Source organism: Syngnathoides biaculeatus, chromosome 3 (genome assembly GCF_019802595.1).
Source record: "Syngnathoides biaculeatus isolate LvHL_M chromosome 3, ASM1980259v1, whole genome shotgun sequence".
Classification (NCBI taxonomy): Eukaryota; Metazoa; Chordata; class Actinopteri; order Syngnathiformes; family Syngnathidae; genus Syngnathoides; species Syngnathoides biaculeatus.
Window position 1 is genome coordinate 36,885,310 of NC_084642.1, and position 26,965 is coordinate 36,912,274.

Genomic DNA, 26,965 nt, shown 5'->3' on the forward strand with positions numbered 1-26,965 from the left:
TTCTATGACAATTCTCATCATGCCATAATCCATGTTATGTTTCACTACCATGTTGAGCAATTGGTGTGTGCTGCAGCTATGTCAAGAGATAAATGTTAGTGTTTAAAAGTCCCATCTTAAAGGCAAAAAATAAAGGACAAGATAGAGATGAACAAAGAGGAAAGGATTTGGCTTTAAAAATTGAGGAATAGTCTAGTCATTCTGACACACGCTGCCATCTCCTTGGGGGACTGACCCAGCTGAGCTTATCCTAGAAGGGGGGTGAACACCCATACACAAACACATGAATATACACTCGTGCATGAGCTGTCACATAGGCTTACATCCTCGTTTGCGCTGATATTCTGCTATTCTCTGCTCCGTGCACTTCTCCCATCTTTTTTTTCACTGCATCATCAATATCTCACCATCATACTCACAGATGAATACCTAAACATACTCCTCCCAATCATGCAAGACCCTCACATGCTTATGGGCTGTCTTTATTTATTTATATATATTTTTTGTAGGATGACTTATAGGAAGTGGCACATGTTGCCATTCCAGCCACAATATTTTCTAACCTTACCAAGAGCAAGCAGCAGGTGCAACAATGTCTGTTAAAAAAAAAGCAACACAAACTCAGCTAAAACCCAATTAATGACAGGTCAAGGGGAAATTGCGAAGAAACAAAGTCCTTTTGTGGTGTGTAGCATACATCAAATGTGTTGATCATGAGCCTTCATACACAACCGTACTTAGTTGACTACTTTTTTACTTGTAAAACGCGTAGCCACTCATCAGTGGACTTTCTAATGATTAGCCACACATTTCATGCCAATTTTCATTTCAAGGCTGCCAAAATTCTTTCAGGCCTGTTGTTCATGTTCATGATTCCGTTGTTAAGAAAAGTTAAATTCCAAATAATGAAGTAAATTAAATGAATGAAAGTTGTTTTTGTTGAAATCACACAGAATACAGAATGGATTATGGTACTATTGCAGGAACTGGCTTCTGACCACAACGTTAGTTTCCCAAGCCAATGAGCTCCAAGCTCCAGCTGTATTAAATATTCTGCCTTTACAAATATATAATGATGCTCACTTTTGAATGACACTCTCAACAGGTATTAATTTTACATTTATCATTGTGGTTGTAGAACAGAAATATAACCAGGACCGGAGCCGCAAAAATATCAATTTAACATTTATCATTGTGGTTGTAGAACAGAAATATAACCAGGACCGGAGCCGCAAAAATATCAATTGGTTGGCCGGTGTGATACCAAGGGGTAATCTTAGTGTAGCATGTAATGCTTAAGGTAGCAGAGTGGACTGTTTAGCATATCCGCCTCACAGGTCAGAGGTGGTAAATTAGAATCACGGCTCTTGCATAACTGTGTGCGTGTTTTCCCTGAGCCTGTATTAGGTTTTATCCAGGTAGCTTACTCCATTTTCCTCCTAAATTTCAAAAACATGCATGTTAAACTTATTGAAGACTTTTAATGTCCTTAGTTGTGAATGGTTATTAGTCTTTGCGTTCTGTGAGGATAAGCAATACAGTACAGAGAATGGATGGATGGCCATAATGCTTAATGTGTATATTATGGGGAACTATAATATAATAATAACTAAGTCTCTTATACGTTATAATTCTACACTGATTAAAATTCAGACACTAGTGGAATTATCAAATACATTTTGAATGTCTTGAATTGACGTGACAAGCGTACTAAGTGCATGATTCACACCCTCCTGTATCACTAGTGTGACAGTGGCTATTTCGCTCAGCAGCACAAATTTACTTTCCAATGAAATATCAAGGACTTGGACATAATAATCAATGACTCAAAAAAAATTACAAAATCATTATTATGATATTACAAGAGCAGTGTTCTGCAATTATGGTGGTTGGTAGAAGAGAGATGCATAAACTCATCTAAATCTAGATATTTTACTCATCTTGACTGACAGAACTCTTTCTATCTGGATATATAAGATTGCTGAGTCTGTCATCGTACCATAAACTGACCCGAAATCACATAAACACAAGTTAAAATGTCTGCTACAGTATACAATAAACACTTTACACATTTAGCATCTGCACACAGCAACAAATGTGTGGGAATAATGTAATCTGTAACCGAAAAATTTGTCTGCATGAACGGAGGTTGCTGCACTGGGATAGCAAAAGTAAAAATGTTGACTTCCTCCGTGGTCGACAAGACGTGAATTCAAAGACCGCTCAGACCATAGAACATTCCACACACAAACAGAAAAGACAGGTTCATGACTGCAACTAAACAATTTCGGTTCTCAAACTGAGTGCACGCGAAACGCTTCTTGTGGATTAGCAACGTTTCGCCTCTGAAAATAATGCAATCCTGGCCAAGAAAAATTTGCAACAAATACATACAATGGGGGTGGCTTGGCTCCACCCGACTGCAATGTTGGTGTAGAACAATCGGGCAGCAGACTGAGAGCTGGTATTATCATTGTGACTCCCATATGCTGCTAAAATAACAAAGTCATTGGATTTTGCAAGTGGTCATCTTATTTCCCTTTTGTCCCTGTTCCTGCAAAGCGGATACACCCATTGAGGAGTTTACCCCTACCCCGGCCTTCCCAGCTCTGCAGTATCTGGAGTCAGTAGACGAGGGGGGCGTGGCATGGCAGGCGGGGCTCAGGACGGGGGACTTCCTCATCGAGGTAAGAGCTGCTAAACCTTTTTTTTTTTTGTTTGTTTGTTTTGCTCTGCTTACAGTACAGTTGGTTTATAAAACTTCCATTTATCAAGGAAGATAGAATGGGCGAGGAAATGTTTGCTTTCAACATAATCATTTAAGTCATTTACAGCAGGGGTGCTTAATGCGTCGATCACGCAGTCTCGGTCGATTGCAATGGCGTGCCGAGAAAAAAAAAAGACAGCCCTTTTTTTTTTAACTTTAGCTCACCGCGCATGTGCAAACAACGATTGTACAGGAAAACATGTTAGTCTGCGACTTCCCCCTATTTTAAGCCATTGCTTAGGAAATCTCATCAAACATGAGTGGATGCTGAGGTAAAGAAGACAAAAACTTATCACTTTCATACGGGAGGTGGACTTTTTTCACAATGTCGTTTTTGAAGTGCGTTTGCCTCATTTGCCAGTGTAGTGAAATGTGGAACGGCATTTTTTAACTGTTTATGGAAAATACGACACCGACATTCTGCCGAAAAGTAAGATGAGAATGAGAAAAGTGAACAAATTAAAATCCCAACTGGCCGCACAGCAGTCACTTTTCACACAATGTAGTTCAACAGCGAAGGTACCGGGTTCGTCACATCATCGTAAATAAGAAGTCCTTCCAAGACGGGAAGATGGTAAAAGACATAGCTGACTCATTGTGCCGATCTTTTAAAAAAAAATAAGGCGGAAATATCTTCAATAAAATCTCTGCAGCTGTAAAGCAGTAGAGTTAAACGGCGCTTTGAAGCCATGGCTGATGTGTGGAAGGACATCAGAGATTGTTTCTCACTGCAGTTAGACAAATCCACTAACGTGAATGACACAGCCGAGGTATGCATTTTCATTCATATGGTGTTTAGGGATCATGAACGTGAACTCAGATAGTTAAAATTTTTTTAAAGTTAATTATGTTGTGTAATATTGGCTCATGCGGTTATGCAAGGCACACAAACATACATTTATACATAAAGACTCCTCAATATACTTTAAAATAAATGTGTTTTGCATTTTTGTAGTGGGTACATCTTTGTGACCTGGTCATTCTATTTCATCATTTGTCATTCTAAAAAAAAAAAAAAAAATCCCATGGATTCATGAGGAGCCTGCTGATGGTGTAGAGCTGGTCCACTGTTCCATGCCCACGGGATATTGCAGAAGCGTGTCAGCCAAGACAGCCCAACAACATCCAGAGACTTTAGGAAGTCTGGGCAGTGTTTATCTACCCCTGGGGTCCTGCCATCAAGGAGCTTTTTAACCACGTCTGTCACTTCAATCCCAGAGATGGTAGAAGTATTCTCAGAGTCCCCAGACTGTGCTTCCTCATAGGAAGGTGTCAGTATAATTGAGGAGGTCTTCAAAGTATTAGGCCCACCGACTCGCAACGTCCCGAGTTCAAGTCAGGACCACTTCAGCCCCACTATACATACTTTTGACTGTGCACTCCCTGCGCCCAACCACCCCAACACCCCCACGAGAAGATGGATGGTGGACCACATTTTCTTCAGGGGTGCTGGAAATTTCATCTCCAAAAAAGGGGGTATTGAAAAATGTTAGTGAACCACTGAATTACTTCTTACTTTCTTACTCATGATCACCATTTTTTTTTTGGCCACATATGCGTAGCACAGGGCAGCATGGTGAGAGCCTGTGTGCCTCACAGTACTGAGGACAGGGGTTCAAATCCCGGCCCTGCCTGTGTGGACTTCGCATGTTCTCCATGTGCTTTTTTTTCCGGCACCCCTGTTTCCTCCCACGTCCCAAAAACATGCTACATTAACTGGACACTCTAAATTGCCCCAAGGTGTGATTGTGAGTGAGACTGTTGTCTGTCTCCATGTGCCTTACGATTGGCTGACAACCAATTCAGGGTGTACCTCCCGAGAGCCTTGTGGGGATAAGCGGCTCAGAAAATGGATGGATGGATTTGTGCGACGGGTGTGTGTGTGTGTGTGTGGTGTGTGTGTGTGTGTGTGTGTGTGTGTGTGTGTACATACGTACGTGCTTGGGTCAAGATTGTGTATGCTTTTAACCTTCTGTCAGGTCTGCTTTAATGCATCTCTTGGGAACTTGCACAGACCATTCACAAGTAAAGGAAGGCATCCAAATTTCTTTGCTGACTGTCGACTCAATTGTTTAATTTACTGTAAGTTGGAACCACTAGTGTGTGTTTTATATTTAGAATAACATGATTTGCAGTTACAGGCTATTCTCTCAACAGTATTTACCAGCTCAGATACATTTTCATAAATTGTGTTCCTATTGATGGGTGCTTTTGTAAATTCATACTTACCCTCTTGGAGTCACACTGATGGTGTGGTGGTACACACGCCTGACTTTGGTGTTGGCAGCGGGGATCAATTAACACTCAGTGCTATATATGCCCTGCGACTGACTGGCGACCGGCTCAGGGTGTACTCTGCCTTTCCCCCGATGTCAGCTGGAATATGCTTCAGCACTCATGCAATCCTTGTGAGGATGGGCAGCTTGGAAAATGGATGAATCTTATGCTTTATACGACCCGGAAGTGCGAGTGTTCAGAGAGGCAGCGTGAAGTAGATGATTTTCATTTGATTGAGATCAGGTGAAGATCGTTTGTATTCAGTTTCTGACATTTTTAATTGCACAAAGTGACAAAATAATCCCAAGGTATAAATTTCTTGCCAAATTGAACAGTTATAGCTTTGTTTTATACAGGGTGACACAGAAATAAACAGGAACTTTTCAACAATCCAATAAAACCAAGACTAATTGAAGAAATATATTTTAGTCATAGTATCTGAAACCTTGAAACTAAAACATTTAAGAAATAATGGTGGAATTTTAAATTTTTTAAAAATTACTTCCTCAAGGTGGCGTCCTATACGAATCCATTCTTTTAAATCTGGTGTTGATAATCCTCATTGACCACTGCAAATTCTCATCTGGGATACTGTGAATGTCATCCTGAATGTTGTTTTAACTCATCCAGACTTCTTGGTCGAGTGATGTAAATTTTACTGTTGAGATAGACCCACAAGAAAACAAAATAAAAAATGGACAAATCTGTCGAGCTAGTGGGTCAGGGAACTTTACCGAATCTTGAGATCGTATGGTTACCGAAGAATTCTCACACAGACTCCAGTGGTTGCCATGTAGTGTGTGATGTCGCTCATTCCTGTTTTAAACAACAGGTTTCTTGAGCATGTGGAAAATTGTTCAATTCAGTTGTAATGAAGGATGGTAACATTTCCACATAACCATTCACAGTGACAGTGACTGAGATCCCCTGTTCATTTTCAAAAAGTAATTGAATGTAATGAAACGGCACAGCATACTGTCATCTTACGAGCGCATATTGAGCGCTCATGAACTGCATTAGGATTTGTGTCTACCTACTAACGGTAGTGATATGAAAATGGGTCTCATCTGACATCCCAAACTTGCTTAGAAATGAATTGTCACTTTGTTATCATTTGTTGACAGAATTCTAATCACATCTTGTAATCGTTTTCCAGTTTGTATAGATGAAATTTCAAATATAAGTTAAGAATTATGCAAACACTGTCTCAGGACATTTCAACCACAGCTCTACTTTTCCACTACATGGCTTCTCGAGCTCTTGTCGCCTACTTCGTATTTTCTGACAGATTCTATTGAAGTGATTTCTTGATCCAAAAACTAAGGTGGTAATCAGGTTTAGGTGTGGCTTGTGAAATTGAACTCACGTTTCCCAAATTTGTGGTTAGTCACTGTGACTGGGATTTAACAGGGGTGAGCAATTATTTTTTCACCAAAGGCCAGAAAGGTTTGGATTTGTGTGTGAGTGTGTGTGTCTGTGTGTGTTTGTTGAACTTCTGAAGCCAGATTCTTAAAGTAGAATTCAAAACAAAATGTTTTATCTATACCACGTCTTTGTACGACTAGCGGAAGGCGTGTCCCTCCAATACACCATAATGCAGGTCACGAGCTGAATGTCGTTATAGTGCACATCGGCAAGTATGTGTGTGTGTGTGCCTTAATAAATATATTTGTTATTTGAAAACTGCATTTTGTATTTCCTTGTGTTGTCTTTGAGCAATATTAAAATCGGTTTGATGTCTTGAAACATTTGTGAGTTAAAAAAATAAACTAAATCAGGAGGGGGCAAGTACTTTTTCAAGCCACTGTATATAACTATACTCACTGACGTACAGTCTTGCTAATTTGGGGAAAATGAGTTAAACTGTTTTATTATGACATCTTTTTTTTCGGTTACTGCAAACATGTAGTTCTGTGCATGCATTACACCACACTGCCCTTAAAGCCCAAGTGTCATCCCTATAAACATTCTAAAATAGATATTGTAATGAAAAATACATATAACATTATTATCTATATGAAAAAATAAATGAGTGGAGAGTGCGTCATCCATGCACAAAGTTGCGGAAGTGTCATTCGACATCCAAGTGGTCGCCATATTGGCTGCATCTACTACCCGTGAAGTCACGCCGGACATTTGCCATTGAAAACACACTTTGCCACCGACTATGGGAGACAAACACGCCCCTTCTGACACAGAAGCTCTTTTTGAAGAAGAGAACATCTCACAACCAAGTGAAGTGACCGGGGCAATATTACCCTCTCGTTTTGAGCCATATTAAGATGATATGCGAATCACAGCCAAACCACCTCACCACCCGATCCACTTCTGCGCGGTGGTGATAAAAACAATGCCGCCCGCGAGCAACAACGACGTCGCAGCCAAACCGCCTCCACGTCCGATCCACTTCTGCGGCGGAGATGAGCCACCGCGGCCTAGCGCTGCAACAAGCCACACCGGCCGAAGCCATGTTGACAAGGTCGGCGGCCGGCTCGGCCTTGTCGACAAGGCCAGCGGTCGGCTTGGCCTTGTTGACAAGGCCGGTGGCATAGGCCATCCTTCAGCAGCTGCTGCACAGAAGCCTTCCGATGCGCACATCGACACATGTAGCACCCCTGACCTGCGGATTACGCCCCCCCCCCCAATTATTGTTTTTTTAGTCGCTGTTTACACACCTACCTGTCATTTGGAACCCGCATAGCTCTCATCCTTTGCACCTGTGCAATTCATTTTTCACGACGAACCGGATCTTTTGGAAAAGTATGAAGAGCGAATCCATCCTCCCAAGTGTTCGAGCAATATCCAGCAATACAATGAGCCGGCATTTTTGCTAACACGAAGGAACAACGAGCTACCTTCCAGCAGGTAAAACTAGTCTAAACAGACGAGACCGCTTGAGTGCGCTACTTCCCCTGTACGTCACTTCCTGCTTCTTCTTGAAAACAAATCCCTTGAGAGGATTTTCATGGCAGGAGTTAGAAAAAACCACATACGTCAAAATCATGTTTTGTGGTGAAAAAACGGCTGGCTCCTTACTGGCTGGTGTTTTTTCATTGATGATATACTAAAAATCATGCATTTCATGACAGTGGACTTTTAAGAGGCCAAGATGTGCAGCAGACAGTTCTGTCTGACATGAAATCAGGCAAAAATGCTATATATATATATATATATATATATATATATATATATATATATATATATATATAATATTCAGTGTGTGTGTGTGTGTGTGTGTGGTGTGTGTGTGTGTGTGGTGTGTGTGTGTGTGTGTGTGTGTGTGTGTGTGTGTGTTTACCTGATCAGGACTCTGTCAGCAGATACTGTACTTAAAATGAAAGACTTGGACAGAGGTGCAAAAAAAAAAAAATCTCCCCTCTGACTGGGGGAGAGAGTGGCCAGTGTGGCATTCTAAATAACCGAACAGCATATTCCAATAATTCTTGAGTTTCCGCACGGTCCAGATAGCAGTTGAGTACATTCGCAGTCCATTTGCAAACACACCCAATGTTACTGTTCTACAACATTCTTTGTTGTGGAGGAATGAACAAACAATCAATCACTTATTGATATTATTTTCATCAGGATGGGAAAATCTCTCCATGTCAGTGTGGTATTAACCAGAGGACTTATGTGATAGTGGAAATCAGGATGTCAGTCACTTCCTACTGCCATTCATAGCCGTCATTGTTCGTAGCTTTTGTAGCAGGGTTGCTAATTGTTAAAAAGATAATTGATTTGTTTAGTATGTGTTTATCAATTAAGTAGAATTCAGCTTCATATCACAGTAAAATTCATCCTCATCCCAATTTGTAAACAAGTGTGTACAAATGGAAATTGGTCACACAATAACTATTATTTACTGTACTTGAGAACACTAAATGCGATGATATTTTGTCCCACCTAAACTGCACACAAGAGAACACATTTAACATGCGCTAATATGATTTACATCCATCCTTTTTCTATACTGCTTATCTTCTTGAGGGTCTCGGGTGAACTGGAGCCTTTCTCAGTGACTTTGGGCACGAGGCATGGCACACACTAGACAGGTCACCAGTCAATTGCTAGCTGTAATATAATGATCGTAATGATGAGAGCTTGGAGTAAGTCACATACAGTATATGTGCAAGTTTCATGCAAGTCCTAAGTCACTGCGGAGAGAGGGTTGGGGGGAGCAAGTAGAAACAAGTCATAAGAGACAAAAAAGGCGCAAGTCAAGTCATTAAAGCTGTTGCTCCATTCTCAACCAATATTGGAGTGGTAATAAAATGTTTGGTTTTGTTTTCAGAAATCATCTTTTCCTTACAACTTGTCCTGTTAGTGGTTGCCACAGCATGTCATCCTTTTCCATGAAAGCCCATCTCCTGCATTTCCCTTTTTAACACCAACTACCCTAAATGTAGAGTATTCCCTCACTACATCTATCAAGATCATTGGTCTTCCTCATCACCCTTCTGTCAATGTGCTCTAACGCTCTCTTTTGGACATTGTCATTGCCGCCACCTCCAGCCCTGCATCCTGTTGTCTCGTCAGTGCCATTGTTTCTATTCATGGATAGCCTTGCCACTGCATAAAAAGTGCTTCAGGGGCTTCTTTGTTGGCATTGAGCAGCTACCTTCATTGCTGTGCCACTGTTACTGTCTGAACTACCGGTTCTGTAAAGTTGTTTGCTTAATGTAGCATTCTCAAGAATTGGTCTTGTATTTCTATTTTTAAATTTGGTTTAATTACAGATCACCGCATTGTAGTCATTCAATGTTTCTTCTCCTTCTTCCTCTTCTTCTTCTGTAGTAGTTTGTTTTGGGAAGTTTGAGGGAGTTTTTAGAACTCTTTTATGAATATGAATGTAATTACTTGTTTTCTCACAGTCAGGCTGTTCTATCATCATGGTGTGGACTTTGGTGTATGAAAAGAGTTTACCGGGTTTTTTTCGTGAGGTTTATCTGTGCCTTGTGGCCTGAGACGTCACCATCTCTGAGGCATGGCGTACGGATTGTGCCACACCCAGCTTCAAAGTGGTCCAAGTGCTACTGCCTGTTAGCGACTCGGTGGGATATATGCATATCTCCCATTCATCCTGCATGAATAGTAAGTAAGTTTCTTTCGGCTTGTCCCTTTCGGGGTCGCCACAGCGTGTCATCTCAGATGAACGCACATATGTTTGGCACAATTTTTACGCCGGATGCCCTTCCTGACGCAACCCTTCTCAGGGAGTGGAGGCCCCAGTGGGATACGAACCCACAACCCCTGGTTTATCAAACCAGTGCTCTAACCACTGAGCTACAGGGCCTCTCTCATCCTGCATGAATAAAGTTATGATTTTTAAACATTAAAACCATGTTAACGGAGCTTATGGAATGTTCCCGACCATGTGGCGATCCCACATGTTTTTTTGTTTATGCCGCCATGTTTGAGGACAAACACCACCAAGGCATCAACATGACAGGTTGTGCATCTATATCTGTGTTTCGGAAGAGTTACGCAAATACGCTTACTCCTGCCGATAATGTATGATGCAAAACTTGCAGTTATTGGTGGTATAGATTCTTATGAGACTGACAAAAAGTCATTTGTAGAAGATCTTGAGTTTTTTCCTGATGTGTGTTGTGCATATATATTAAACTACTTCACAATTTTCGCCAAACCTGGCTTGCACACCAGAGCAGACGAAAGCTTTCAAAGGTCTAGATGCACACAACCAGTTCACGAGTGGATGGGTGCGTAATGTGATGGTTGTATATCCACTGAATACCCCAGATATTGCAGTCATTACGGCAAAGGTAAATTTGATCAAGCCCAGGATGTACTCAGTGATCTAAGTTCTGAACGTCCACGTAATGTATGTAGACATCAGCAGGGTTATTAAAGCCCACTAATGTTCTAAATCTTGAACGGACAAGTTTAAACGTAAATGCATCAAACACAAAATTAGCTGTTGAAACTTAGAAAGAATACTTCTACTGTTATGAGTAATTTGAGGACTAAAAAATTGAAAACACTCTTTAAGACAACAACTTTTGAGAGAATAGTATAAAACTTAACCTTGGCCTCATCAGTCCCAAAACACTCATTCACTTCACCATCATCCAGACTTTTGCGTAGGGCCACACGATCAACAGTGAGGTTGTTGATCTCCACCTCCAGTTTGCACAGGTAATCCATGGTGAGGTCAGTTTGCACATCCATGCAATGACTCTTGTCTGGATCCACCTCGACGTCCACAACAGGCTCCAACTCTGATGCAGCGCTGAACTGTTGCAGAGAAAATTGTAACACCAACAAAGAAATACGATGACATATTCCATGAACAGATATATATGTGAGCATAAACTAAGACAAAGCCTTTTGTATTTAGAATTAAAACGCAATTATCAAAAGTATACAATTTTAAGAGTCTGGTAACTCAAGGGATATCTTTTGCCTCTTCATGTGGCTTCCATGACTCTCAACATCATCTGTGGAAGCAGACCGAAGAAACTTGTCGTGCCCTTGATGGATTGATGGTGCCCAGTTAGGATCAGTAGAGGCGCACAGCGGACTAGGATGCCCTGTATGTAAAGCACAAGATAAAACCCTATACTGTATTCATTGTCATCACTATTGTTTAATACAGAATGAGTGATTATTTAAGATACAAACGAACCTAATATTGTCGCATGTAGATATAGGTGTTTTACTTGGTTGTCAAGGTGGAAAATAATGATCTCATCAAAATAGCACGGGTTCGGCTTGGTGGTGGTTGCAAGGTTATGGGGATGGAGTCCGATGGTGACTCCGATGGGGTTTTTATTAATGACAGTATTTCCCGGACTGAGCGGCACGGTGAGGCAGCTGGAAAACGTTGGCCTCACAGTTATGAGGTCCCGTGTTCAATCCTGCCTGTGTGGAGTTTGCATGTTCTCCATGTAACAGCGTGGGTTTTGTCCGGGCACTCCAGTTTCCTCCCAAATCCCAAAAACATCCAACATTAATTGGACACTCTAAATTGCCCCTAGGTGTGATTGTGAGTGCGGCTGTTTTTCTCGATGTGCCCTGCAATTGGCTGGCAACCAGTTGAGGGTGTACCCCGCCTCCTGCCCGTTGACAGCTGGGATATTCTCCAACACTCCCCACGACCCTTGTGAGGATAAGCACCTAAGAAAACGGATGGATAGCTTTCCCAGACTAACGATCTGAGTTTTCAGAGGATACATTTGGTAAATCAGTTGATGTACAAGAAAAACAGTGAGGATGACACTGACAGGCAATATACTCAAATGAAAGTTTTTCACGGTTACAGGAGCCAGATTAGATAGATTTTATGTCAGGTGTGTTTAATCACATCACATTGGTTAGCTTTACTGATCATCATTTGGTAATATTCAACTTAAATTTGTCTCCCATTGGACAAGCCGCGATCATTTTGGCATTTTAATGTTAAATTTTTACATGGTTTAGTATTTTGTGAAAAAATGTAATTGGTTTGGAGTAAATCAGTGGGAGATAGGGAAGATTCAGATGAAAATGTTTTTGCCAACAGTATGCATCCTTCTGTGGTGTTACTAGTTAAGAAGGTTATTGAGAAATTTGAAGAGGATATTTTTTTGGAGTTTGGCTGCTCAGAATACGGATCAGTGAGATGTGAAAAGATCACAGTTGAATTTTTTCTCCAGGAGAAGGCTAAATAAGCACTGGTCCAGTCAGATTTCACCACGCTGAGGGACATCCATGCATTCACCTCCTTTTTTTACCTGGAGAGATCTGTTGGGCATAGGAAACAAATGGTGCACCTTCAGTCAGCTGGCGGTGTCTTCCTACTCCAACCTGTTTGAGGCGGCAAAGTGTGATGGAAGAGCTCCGAAGGAACTGCTTCAAAATATCCCTGAGTTGGCATCTGATGTACAAGCTGTACTGGGCTCTGACATTCTGAAGGAATTAACGACTGAAGTGAATCAGTTGCCCTCTGGTCAGGCCAGAGTTTTTTGAACGGTACCTGTATACCGTTGGAATTCTACAAACACTTCTGGAATATAATTGGGATTGACATGTTGGAAGTTTTTAAGGACTCCCTTGAGAAAGGGACTCTTACAGCTTCATGTGGGTGTGCAGTGATCTCTCTTCTGCCCCCCCACCCCGCAAAAAAAAAAAAATGTCCAAACTTTTAGAAAACAGTCCAAAAACTTGAACTTGGATTGACATTGTAGTTGGTATGGATCAGTCATACTGTGTCCCTGCCAAATCCCTGTTGGACAATTTGGTTTTAATGAGACATTTTTGTCATGTGTAAGATGTACAGTGTTGATGTAAGTGTCATTTCAAGATAAAGCTTTTGATCGTGTGGTCATGAGGGGGATTAGGTAAGGTTGCCCTATCTCAGGTCTATTGTATATTCTTGCTATTGAGACTCTCTTATTTAGGGCAAGAGAAATCTGAAAGGTCTGTGTCTACCAGAGATGACATTTCGCCATTCCATAGTTGTGTAGGCCCGTGCAAATGATATCAATGTAGTGGTCCAGGGACATGGGGACATAGAGGCACTGTGGGAAACTCTGACGCAGTATGTATGAAAAAGCCTCCTTGGCACGGGTAAATTGGGAAAAAAGTGAGGCACGTTGGGTAGGTAATCCAGCAAGGAGGATAGTGTATGATGTTCCAGGTGGCCTTACATTGGTAAATGGTGGGTTAAAAGTTTGGGAGATTTTTTTTGGATGATAAGATAGTTGCTAAAAAAAATTGTGAGAGTTTTGCGAAAAGTGCATCCCAATTTGTCTTGACGGAAATAGTTAGTACCACAGCTGTCCTATAAGGAGAGGACTGATTGTAAACAATCTTGTTGCTTCTTTTCTGTGGCACAAAGTTAAAGTGTTCACACTTCCACCAGGATTGACTATGGAGCTACATAAGATGCAGGTTGATTTATTCTGGTCTGGTCTTCATTGGCCAAGAGAGTCAGTCTTGTATGTCCCTGTGATGGAAGGTTGGTAGGGCCTCATTGATGTGGCCTCCAGGATGGCTGCTTTTCGGTTACAGGCAGCACAGTAGTTGTTGTACAAAGACCACACTCTGCTGGTCAGCAGTTGTTCATCTTCTACTTCAGAGAGTTGGAAGGCTGGGATTTGAAAGACATCTGTTCCTGTTGTCTACTGGCCATGGTCTAGAATCTAGACTAAATTAGTCTAGATGGGGTGGCCAACCCGCGACTCTTGAGCCCCATGCTTCTCTTTGCCTCCCTTTGTGTGGCTCTTGTGAAACCAAGAAAGCATATCGAAGTTCCATTTATGTGTGTGTGCACGCGTGTGCAGTTTGCTTGAGTTTATTACGGTTGTTACGGGTATTGTGACAACAGACAACAAGCACAGTGTGTGTTTACATTGTGCGTCGGCGTGTGAGTGAGACGGGACTGCTCAGCAGGAGGGTGAGAAGGGTAAAAAAAAAAGCACAATGGCGAGAGTGTGAGAGAGTGGCTTTACCGTTCCCGCCACCCATCTTAACTGTACAATGAGAGAAGGAAGAGTTATCCGCAAGCTGGACGACCTCAGCACAGAGAATTCGTCTCCCGACCACGGTCACATGACCGCAGCAAAAAAGGTTAGCACGGTGTTTTCGCAAAACTGATGTACGCATTAAATAAAAATAGCTCAAGTTTCCCAATCAGATGGTGATGTTTGGCGAAATGAAATGTGTAAATTTCCCTCTCAAAATGCAGTTAAACAGAAATTTGATGAGGTCATTCCCTGAGTCTTTATCTTAGAGAACGAATGTCCACTCCAACCGTGTTCTACATGCTCTGGTGAAGGAGGTGTGGAAATCGCTGTCTACATAGCACCAGGACTTTGTACAGAGCAGTGATTTAGCTCACCAGTGGAGTGCGGGGGCAGAGTAAGTCTTTCCTCCTCTTGGCGTGACTCCTACTGTGGAAGAATTGAGAGCAGAATGGAGTTGTGATGTCTCCAAAAATGCTGAAACTTGGGCTCTTGAGCTCCTGCAGTGTAAAGTGGCTATATGAGAGTTCTGTGAAGGTGCTGAACAATGGCTCGCTCAATGGAGTGAGAGAGTCGAGATGGAGAGAAATCTTTGGTTCAGGGGTTTCCCCAAAAGGCAGCTGGTGAGTCCTGTATAAGCCTCCTGTAGAATGGAGGCTTATACTATATTAAAATGGATGGGTGACATCCAATGGAAGATTATACATGGAATAATAGCTACGAACAGATACAGAGCTCACTTTGACCTTGGGGCTTTTGTGGCCACAGTTGGTTGATCTTTTTAAAATACTGAAGAAATGGTGTGGGAGTTTGAGGGTGGTTTTCTCTTTCCCGCGTTTTATCGTTGGACCAACCTTTTCCAAAAATAGAAAAAAAACACTGTGGTGTTAAGGAATGTCATGTTTTCTAGTCTAATATTGGCATTTGGAAAAGAAGGCACAACAATATGGTTGGAGCTTGTTGAACTGATTCACTTTTCTGTCGAGGAGAGTTGTTTTCTGCCCGTATACAGATGGAGGGCACTTTTTATGCTGTTACCAACAATCTGGATGCCTTTGTTGATTAATGGGCTATTGGAAATGTTTTGTGCTCACTTGGTGAATATGGATCCCTAGTGTTTCATTTGTAATTATTTTTTGTGTATATGAGTGACAAATGTCCTTTTTTTTAAATGCCTTTGTAATTTGGCTTGTAAAATGGCTTTTTTGTGGTCTCCTAATTAAAGTTACTTGAGAAGTCAGTCTTCTCGATTTTTGCCAGATCAGTCATGCTTAAATGCATTGCTGCCATCTAAGTGTTTCATGATGAACACCCACAACACAGCCAAACCCAAAAAAATACACTAAAAAGGCAAATATTGGTGCCATAATTTAACAAATGTGTTAATAGAGTGATGATTGTTGTGCAAATGAACAATACACAATGTTTTTACCCTATTAAATGCAAGGGTTTCCTGCAGGTGACTTAATGTTCTTGACATGAGCTAAAAAAATATGGTTGTTGTTGTTTTCCTTTCGGCTTGTCCCTTTCGGGGTCGCCACAGCGTATCATCTCAAATGAACGCATACATATGTTTGGCACAATTTTTACGCCGGATGCCCTTCCTGACGCAACCCTTCTCAGGGAGTAGAGACCCCAGTGGGATACGAACACACAACCCCTGGTTTACCAAACCGGTGCTCTAACCACTGAGCTACGGGGCCTCCCACCTAAAAAAATATGGTAAGTCAGATAAATTGTCATGAAAGTAATTTCTATCAGTTGGCAGCGCTGCACTCACAGCCGTGAATGCAATTGACCCCTCCGTACAGGGCACTTAACCACGCCTCCTGAAGTGACGTCACGCCACGTGCGCTGACGTAAGACAAACAGTAAAAATGGCAAATACAATACAATACATTCTGAATTGAGACAGACTCCATGCTTCTGATTTCATTCAAATCAACGATATATTATAGATTCTAAATACAATACATTCTTAACTGAGAGAGACGCCATGCTTCTGATTTCATTCAATCATTCACACGTAGCAATGTTATGCTAGCGGAGAACGTCTCATTCATTTATACGAGACGTGTATTAAAAATCAAATTTAGGGCATATCTTCGTGCAAACACAGTCTGGTTAACTTTCGGCTGCGAGCCAGCAAGAAATCGATACGTTTGTGCAGTCCGATCATCGCTAAATATCGCTCAACAAAGAATAAGTGTGTCAATCGTTCACACGCAGCAGTGTTTTGCTAGCGAAGAACTTTGAATTCATTTATACGAGACATGTATTGAAAATCAAATATAGGGCATACCTTCGTGCAAACATATGTGTTCCGGTTGATATTAGATGGATTTAGTTGATGATGCGGTCTTCCACAAAGTTTGATCCATCGAAGGCATTTTTCGTACTGGGTCTTCGGTTTTGGAAAGGGTACGAATCGAACTCCACCAACTAGCCTTTCAGGATACCTGTCGTCACTATTACAAAGTCCGTGACTACACCTCTTAACCATATTTTTTGTTAAATAACCCAAATACGCGATAAAACGCTAACTAAACCTATACTGGACCATGCAATGTTGTCTGAGAAAATGGCGGGAGCAAAAACGGGCTTTGGTTTATGCATATCTCTGGCCTCTGATTGGTCAGTGACGCGGATTGCGCAATATCCACGGAAGGGTCAATTGCCCTGTGATTGGCTGGCAACCAACGTTCCCTCTAATTTTTTATTTCTGCGCAAACACACTAAGCCCCTGAGCGCTTCCTTTGACACTATGAGCAACCTCAGACGTGTCCACTGTGGTCAGGTCAATGTCATCCATTGAAGTTACATTACATTACATTAAAAGATTCAGATGAAAGCATTTACATTCCCATCAGAAAACCTTTATGAACAATTTTATGTTTTTGGAAATTTACAATGAAAATGTCAACAAACGTTATTTTAATGAGAAAAAAATACATTGCTAACCAAACCAAGCCAAATATGAACTATAAATGTGAAAGGCCGCTTCTAACTGTTTCACAATGATATCCCTGTCTTTCTTGGTGTAAAACTGAGTTATTGCTTGCACAATATCTTTTGAAGTGCATGCTGACAGCTGAATGATTTTGCGCCCTATATTTAAAATACAAAATTAGCTTTTTGTGCACTGAATTGCCTGTGCTTTTATCCATGATGAGCGTGTACCAATGTGGAATTTTAACATCACACACCGTCTCATCCTGCACATTCGACTTTGGTGTCGCAACACATTTTTCAGACCAGACCTTTCTTGCACAAAAAAGATAAAATCTCATCCCGTTTCACCGCTTTTTCTTGCAGTATTCACATACTCTAACAGTCATTGCAACTTAAAATTATTATTATTATTATTATTTTTACTTTTGCCATTATTATCGAGAGTAAACATAAGCAGTGTGTTTAGCTTGTATTCGTTCTATGTTGCCCAGACTGCATTGCTAACTAAAGCACCGCATTAGGGCGCTGTCATTGTAAGCCACGTTGATGGGCTACATAAGTACTGTCTGTAATTATGAGTGTACCCCTTCAAGAGCTCAGGGGGAGCCATAAGGTAAACTAACCGGGAGAATGAGTGCCTTACTGTTAAATAAAAAGTGACTTGAAAAAAAACCCAGTGGTGACTACTTTTCCTTTTTTGTAGTGTGTACTGTATGTGAATTGTGTCATTGGATGTGGCAACCAGTCATCCCTCACTCATTGATTCACATTGCAAAATGGCACAAACTGAATAATTGTAGGCTCTACTTCCAATTCCAATTAAGCGCACATGCAGCTTTGACGGAACATTGCTCGCAACCAATCCAGGATGTACCCCGCCTCCTGCCAAAAGATAGCTGAGATAGCCTCTGACACTCACGTGACCATTGGGAGGATAAGTAGCTTGATAATGGATGGATGTAATCACACTGCACATAAAGAGACAGATAAGCATTCACACCATCACTGAGTGGCTAGCTTAACCTAAATTGCCAGCACGGAAATCAGGCGAGAGAACCAATACACCATCAGTGGCTCTCTTTCAGAGGCAGCTTGGAAGCTCTACATTTTTTCTTTTTTTTTTTTTTTTTTTTTTTACAACTACTCAACATTCTGGATGAATTGCTCTGTTCCGATAAACTGCATGCTGTTCTCAACTTCCATTTATTAACAGTGGTCTATTTTTCGATTAATTTTCGACTTTGGCATTGGACACCATGGCTCTCATCCATTGTGATTGACACAGTGATGTTTACCTCAAGTTCATCAATTAAGAAGCCCTAGAAACACATATTTCCACACACAAATTCGGTAATTGAGCTTCACGAGCCAATCAATGTGAGTCATGACAGAGTGACTCGTGTTTTCATTACAGAAGACAAAAACCAGCAACTTTAACATGCAGCGTAGTTCTGTCACTGCCTAAGCTTGGTTATTTTGAACAATTTGTACTGTAACTTTAAAAAACACATAAGTTGCAGATGTTTTTACTGTGTACATGGCTACATTAGCCCTATAATGGTCGTATGTAATAGTAGTTGTACTAGTAGTAGTAGTAGTAGTAGTAGTAGTATGTTAAACATGCATCTTCTGGAGTATGTTCTCTCTCTTTCTCTTTCTCTCTCAGTCTCTCTTTCTCTCTCTGTCTCACACTAAGCAATTAAGTCTGGTGAGCAAACAGATTCTTCACTCAGTCATTTTAGTGGCTAAAGGAAATATTTCTGTAATGCCCTTTGTGTGTCTTGTTGTTTGTTTTATTCGACTTAAAATAGGATAATCAGCAAGGACAATGGATGGATGCCAGCAGGCGTGTGTGTGTGTGTGTGTGTGTGTGTGTGTGGTGTGTGTGTGTGTGTGTGTGTGTGTGTGTGTGTGTGTGTGTGTGTGTGCGTGGACTCCCATTGAAGATGAGTTTGAATGTGATGTTACTTCTCAACACAGCCACATGCTAGTTATAAGAGAGAGTGCGTCCCTGTGGATCCAGATTCAATTTTGTTTAGACATTTAAAAGGCCTGTTATAACAGAAGAGCTGTCTTTAAACACTCCATCTAGCCTTTTTCTTCGCTGCTTATCCACACAAGGGTCGCAGGAGTGCTGGACCCTATCCCTGCTGTCAACAGGCAGGAGGTACACCCAGAACTGGTTGCCAGCCAATAACAAAAACTGCCACACACACACAATCACACCTCAGTACAATTTAGAGTGTCCAATTAATGTTACATGTTTTGGGGATTTGGGAGGAAACTGGAGTGCCTGAAGAAAACCCACGTAGGCATGGGGAGAACGTGCAAACTCCACACAGGGAGAGCCGGGATTGAACCCGGGTCTTCAGACCTGAGAGGCCAACGCTTTGCAGCTGATACACCGTGCCACCCTATTCATAATCTGATTTAAAACAATAAATCAGAAGTGATTAACTAATTAGTTACTCTGTCCTTGAGTACTGTAGTTTTTTTTCACTGAATACTTTCTTCTACTACTTTTTACTATTACTTGAGGCATTATTGTAAAGTTGACAGTACTCTTAATTGAGCACACTATTTGGCTACTCTACCCACCTCTGCTCCCAGTTGTGAAGTGTAATTTGTTTTTACACATTTGGACACAAATTACTGATGCTTTTTTACATGCTTTTGTAGAGCTGACTGAAATGAAGTGAGTGCGATACTGGACATTTGCTACGAAACAATTTAAAACAGCACCAAAGTAACGCATAGTTGGCTCACTATTTACTCAATATATCTCAACATGTTTTTATAAGACCCCTTGCATTTATATTTTTTTAAGTTAAAAATTGAAATAATGAATGGTGTCTACCCTCACAGAGCTGGCTAAACACACTAAAACCCCAAAAGATAGAAAAAGTAACATAACATACAGCCTTAAAATAAGTGGCAGCATCATTTCCTATAAATAATTAATTTATCAGTGCTGCACATAAAGAGCAGCATGCCTGAACCCACTGTGCTCTGCAAGCTGCTGTTTATTTTTAAATCAAGTCCAACATAGGGCACCGTTGAAATGCAGCATGAGACCAAAACCTTTTAAGTTGGCTTCCCAGGGAGGAGAAGAAAATGGGTAGTGACATTTAGCAAATAAGCCCATTGATTTAAAAAAAAAAAAAAAAAAGCAGATTCAAATGAATTCCTGGTTTGATGATGACTTGTGATGTTGAACCACCCCTCCAAACAGTGATCAAAACCTCAGCACCACTCCATTATCACACAGCAACTGCTGCTTAGCAACCACGAACATGCTGTGCGTCACTGTGGACACTGATAATGCAGCTTTTAAGAGTAACTGAGACGCTGCAGATTCAGAAGTTGGAAGTGTTGCATACTAGTTGAGAGGATCGAACATGATGCAGCGCTTGACAGAAGTGAGTTGAGTGGGGTTCACATACTGGTCATCTAAAATACAATCAAGAAAATCTTTTTCAAATGAACATTTAGGCATATTTTTTTATTTTGTTTCCACTTGTCAAATAGCACAAAAGGCTCGCCAGGCAGAGATTACAAAATGAAGAACAAGGGTGCAGTGGATATAAAAAGTCTACAGACCCCTGTTTAAATGTCAGGTTTCTCTGATATAAAACAATTTAGACCAAAATAAATCCTTCCTCCACTGTTATATGTGATTTGGAATTTGTACAATTGGATTTTTTTTTTTTTTTTGTATCTTTTGAAAGGGGAAGTAAAAATAAATGTTCGTAATTGACTTGGGGTTTAACTTGCTACCTTCTTAGCCTGGTCACCATGATGAAAGAAATGTTCTGTCTCAGTGGTCTTTTACCTGGTTAAATAAAGATTTAATAAAATGAATAAATTAGTCTGGTGGCGGCACAATGGATCAGCTGGAAAGCGTTGGCCTCACAATTCTCAGGTACTGGGTTCAATCCCAGACCCGCCTATATGGGGTTTGCATGTTCTCCCTGTGTCTGACAAAATTTTTTTGTGCTCTCTCAATGTTTTTTTTTTTAAATAGATACATTGAGTGCACTTGAGGGCCACATGTAGAGAAAAAAATACTTTTGAAAAAACAGGTTTGAGCTGTGGTTCCCAAAGTTAGCTACAGGGCGGCCACCATTGAGGGAAGGGTTATCAAACACATTTCTGTCATGGGCCACATCGTAGGTGTTGTTTTCGTCACAAGGCCCTTATGACTATGAAAATCATGTAAATGCATCGTTATTTCAGTTTTTTGAGAACAGTGAACATGTCATATTTACCAACAAAGTAGAGCAAGTGTGACAGTCAACATTACAATATGGCGGTGGTAAAACTAGCATTATACTAGGTTATATACACAGTGGAACCTCCAGAGGGGAGCACAATCTGTTCTGTGCCACTAAGCAACTTTCAATTTATTATTGAAACATTGCCTCACTCAGGCTATGTTTTTTCTTATACATGTTTACAAGTGTACTTGTAAGGTAGTCTCTGTTAATAGTATGTTGAAATGAAAATATACAGTATGTAATAATCGCACAGTACAAAAATAACTGTGCAGCAGTTATTTGTGTACGAAGGTCAGTAATTGTGCTTTGAGGGCATCTTGTGGCATCAAGAGGCAATTCTAAACTTTTTAGGTGTGGGCCAATTATAAATTACATATTTTTTGATATTTGGGCAGGACTCTGTAGTCCTCCTGTGAATACTGGGGGATTACTGTACACCCTTCGGGTCAGCATCTGCTAAACTGGAATTTATTTGTTCATAGAGTGGGTATGAGACTAAAGTGCCAAGCAGTTACACTTCATGGACTTTACCCAATACCAATACCTAATGTTTAACGTTCCGTGTGTGAACTTGGTTTTCCATTGAACTGTGACAAATGTCCTGTATGAGAAAGCTCTATCTGAATGGGTATGACAACATTCTTTACATGTATCCATTATTTATTCATCCATCTGTATCACTTGTACTCATTAGGTTTGCGGGTGAGCTGGAGCCTATCAGAGGCAGGATATATTCTGAAATAGTTGCCAGTCCATTGCAGGGCACAGTTGGACAAACAACCCTTCACACCTATGAACAATTTAGATTCTTAAGTTAACCTAAGAAACATGCTTTTTGAATATAGCTGGATCAGGAGTTCCTGATGTAAACCAATACAACCACAGCAAGCACAGGGAGAACATGCAGACTCCATGTGAGCATGCCGGAGCCCAGATTTGAACCCCCAATCTAAGAACAGCGAGGCAGTTGTGCTAAACCCTCTGGCTACTCAGTGCAGGCCCTTGCCCTGCTGGGTGCTTGCCCCAAATCAAGCCCGTTTTGCAATTAGGGGCCATTTGCTCTTCTGGGGATGATGGTGATGGGGTATGCCTGGGATGCCCCTTTACATTCTACAAATAGCCCCGGTTAGTACTTGGATGGGAGACCGCCCAATGAATGAATACCAGGTGCTGTAAGCTTTTCTCCCCGGCTAAAATGCAGAGGGGTTGCGTCAGGAATGGCATCCGGCGTAAATCTGTGCCAAACAAATGTGCGTTCATCTGAGATGGCACGCTGTGGCGACCCCTAACGGGACGAGCCAAAAGGAAAATAAGAAGAATTGCTGACTGTATCCACTGGAGACACACAATCCCGACACTGTTGGACTGTTAAAAATTTTTAATAATTGATTAAATCAATGAAAACGCAGTGCTCTAGTGTGGGATTAGGGTTATGTCAAATGATCCCTTTAGATTAGAATTGATTAATGAGATTAGATATTGGTAACTCCGGTAGAAAAAGATGCTTTTCATTAAAGTGGTTTGAAAATCACAAGAATTCCCAGATGGCCACTTTTAGCTAAATGGGCAGGATGTTGGTTAATGTTGTGGAACTTTTGTGATTATGCTAATGATGATAATGACATTTAAACAGACTAATAGTCCCTTCTGCTTCAGATGACAGAAGGCTGTTTTTTTTTTTAGTGTGTGTTGGTCTGTGATTGATTTGATGAAACGCTCAACCATAACTGTTTCTGTGTTGTAGTGTTCTCTTGTAGTCACAAGTTTGTCCTCCAATGGTTCGTCTGCCACAGTTGTGGTCAAAACTTGCTTTCACTCCATCATCTTTGCAAAAAAGTGGGAAATTTGTTCTATTGTTGTTTGTATGAGATCGATTAGGCTCACAATCAAAGGTTTTCATAATTATTCCTTAGCTGTAACTGGTCAACAACAAGCTGATGATACCCTGGACATACATTATATCGGCAAAAGTGTTCACTCACCCATCCAACTAATTGAAATAAAGTGTTCCAATCGCTTCAGTGGTCACAAGTGTAAAGAAATCAAGCACCTAGGCATGCAGACTCTTATTACAAATATTTGTGAAATAATGAGTCACTCTCAGTAGTGCAGTGAATTCCAATGTGGAACAGTGATAGATTATAACCTGCGCAACAAGTCTGTCATCCATCCATCCATTTTTCTACCGCATTTCCGGGTCACGTCGCAGGGGAAGTAGCTTCAGCAGGGATACCCAGACTTCCCTTTCCCCAGCCATTTCTTGCAGCTCTTCCGCAGGGATCCCGAGGCGGTCCCAACCCAGCCAAGAGACATAGTCTCTCCACCATGACCTGGGTCGTCCCCGGGGTCTCTTTCCGGTAAAACACCAGGAAATTCATTTGGGCCGCTTGTATCCAGGATCTTGTTCTTTCGGTCATGACCCACAGCTAGTGTCCATAGATGAGGGTAGGAACGTAGACTGGTAAATTGGGAGCTTTGCCTTTCGACTTGGCTCCCTCCCGACTCACAACATCCCAAGTTGAGGTCAGCAGCGCCCCATCCCCACTATACAGAGTATTGACGGTGCACTGCTTCCCCCTCCTGAGATGCCAGACAGTGGACCACAATTTCCTTGAAGCCATCCTGAAGTCGTTCTCCATGGCCTCACCAAACTCCTCCTCGGTTTTTGCCTCAGTGACCACTGAAGCTGCATTCTGCTTGGCCGGTACCTATCAGCTGCCTCGGGAGTCCCACAGTCCAAAAATGCCCGATAGGACTCCTTCTTCAGCTTGACAGCATCCCTCACTGTTTGTGTCCACAAACGTGTTTGCGGGTTGCCGCCACGACAGGCACCAACTACTTTACGGCCACAGCTCTCGACCTCACGCACCAACTCGGGCTCCTTCCCTGCCAAAGAGGTGACATTCCATCTTCGTTAGTTTCTGTAGCCGGGGATCAGATCGCCAAGACCTTTGACCATCGCCCAGCTCACATCGCAACCGACCCGTATGACCCCTCTCACAGGAGGTGATCCCACGTTACCCTTTCAGGAAATACCAGGCAGGAATCACAAAATCAGGCACTCACCTTCGAGCCCCACTTCCAGGCCTGGCTCCAGAGGGGGGTATCCGGTGACTCGCATGCGGGCAAGAGAAACCAAGTTCCAATTTTTGTACTCGTCATAGGGGTTTTGGAGTCGTACTTTGTCTGGTCCCTCACCTCTGACCTTTTTCCCATGAGTGATCCCACCAGGGGCATGAAGCCCCAGACAATTTAGCTCCTAGGATAAATGGGACACACAAACCCCTCCACCACAATTAGGTAACGGCTCGAGGAGGGGGCAACAAGTCCAGTCATGAAATTTCCTCGCTCCTAAATATTCAGTAGTTGACTCTCAGCTGTATGATAAGAATGTGGAAGGGTTTTGGAATGACAGTTACTTACCCACAAAACAGTAGGCCAGTTAAACTGATGGAGCGGGATCAGCAGATACTGAGTGTTATTGTGTGAAGCGGTCGGGAACTATCTGCAGAGTCAGTCAGACCTCTAAACTTACTCGTCTTCAGAATAGCTCAACAATACAGAGAGAGCTTCATGCAATGGGTTTTCAGAGTGACCAGCCAGACCATACCAACTGCAATTCAAAGCAGTGGTGTAAAGCACGGCGCCATTGGAGTCTAGAGCAGTGGAGATGCATTCTCTGGAATGACGAATCACGCGTCTCCATCCAGCAATCTGATGCCAGTTGCCAGGAGAATGGTAATTGTCTGACAGCATTTTGCTGAGTATAAAATTTGGTGGAGGGGGTGTGGTGTGAGGTTTTCATGGTTAATGGGAATGTACACCAATTAAATTCTTTTGGTCTTCAGTGACACACAAACTCTCTTATATTTTTAATTTTACGATTCCACTTTCCCCAGGATGGGGTGGGGCTCTGGCATTGGTCCCTGCAGCCCCTGCCAGGTGGCTAGTTGCCAGGTTCATCAGTGATGCTGGCGGACCACCCTGGGTCCCTTGGTGTGGGACGTGTCTTGCCCACCAGGTTGCTTTCGGGTGGAGCCCTGGGTTCCATCCCACCCTTCGATTGATTGGGTGGGGTCCTCAGCTTCTGCAGATACAGCAATTGCAAGACACATCTGCCAGTCTTTGTGCATGTAACAGATTGTCAATTTACTTGAATGTGTCCATAGGCACACAATCTTGGAAGCCTTTCACTGGGTGTGGGGTCACCCACTTATTATGACCAATAACTAATGAACATGCGGATTGCTTGAGTTTCACCTCACTTATACGCTCATCCTATAGACTTTTAATTCCACCATACTTCAGTTGCTTGGTTCACAACCATTGTTCGGGTGCTTCTTCTATTGTCCTTGTCCTAGTCTATCTTGTACTGTCCTACCCTCTCAGGGTGTAGCACTACACCCCCATGCAATACTCATATTTAATATTTCATTGTTGTTGTAGGTATACATTGACTTACTTTTCTCATCGTGTTTAGACTTCTTGCTTTGTCTTTTGTCTTCATTTGTCACTCACTGGTCTATAAACTTTGGTCTGTTTGACTGATCAACTCTGAATCTCAATTAACTTGAATTATAAAATTAAGAGACCACAGGAGAAGCTTGACTACTCCACTTGGACACGGAAAAAGTGTTCTAGTATAAAAGGGATACAGATCCTCCATTCAGCTACTAACCCTGCAGCCGAACAGGACAAAAAATAATAATAAAAAAAAAACATTACCATGACAAATCATTAGCCAAGACTAGGGTTGGCTAAAAGCGTTATTAGTTGGTGGTGATGTGAAAATCCATCCATTCATCCATTTTCTGAACAGCTTTGAACACAAACTTTTTTCACTTTCGAGTCAACCCACAAGTTGAGAATTACTAAGACTAGACTAAGCTGAAAGGAAAAGAAGAGACTATGTGACTGAGAGCCCATGTGACTGATAACCATGGGTGTTTTATTTTATTGTGCTTTTACATATTTCCATTTTTGTGCAGTGTTTCAATTTACTTTATTTTACCCAAGCAATGTTAGAAATACATTTCCAATCACAGACTCTAATTATGGTTTTTGAAATGTATACAGTGGAACCTTGATAAAAATGACTAATTGGGATGGAGGGTCATCCAAAATAGCTGATTACCTGTTACATCGAAGCATTTTTTTCTAAGGTCATATCCACCCTTATTACTGTACCGTACGTATTTTTTGGGGTTTGGTTGTGTTTTTTTTTTTTT

At 41.6% G+C, this 26,965-nt stretch overlaps 1 protein-coding gene across 13 annotated transcripts in view; it reads left to right on the top strand.

Annotated features, from left to right (window-relative positions):
- The window catches only part of shank2b (SH3 and multiple ankyrin repeat domains 2b), a 292,642-nt gene that overhangs the window by 226,407 nt on the left and 39,270 nt on the right, over nt 1–26,965 (top strand). For all 13 annotated transcript variants that reach the window (XM_061815646.1, XM_061815649.1, XM_061815651.1 and 10 more), the window contains one exon: nt 2,563–2,687. In XM_061815646.1, coding sequence (XP_061671630.1) covers nt 2,563–2,687 — 125 coding nt within the window. The remainder of the gene's footprint in view (nt 1–2,562; nt 2,688–26,965) is intronic.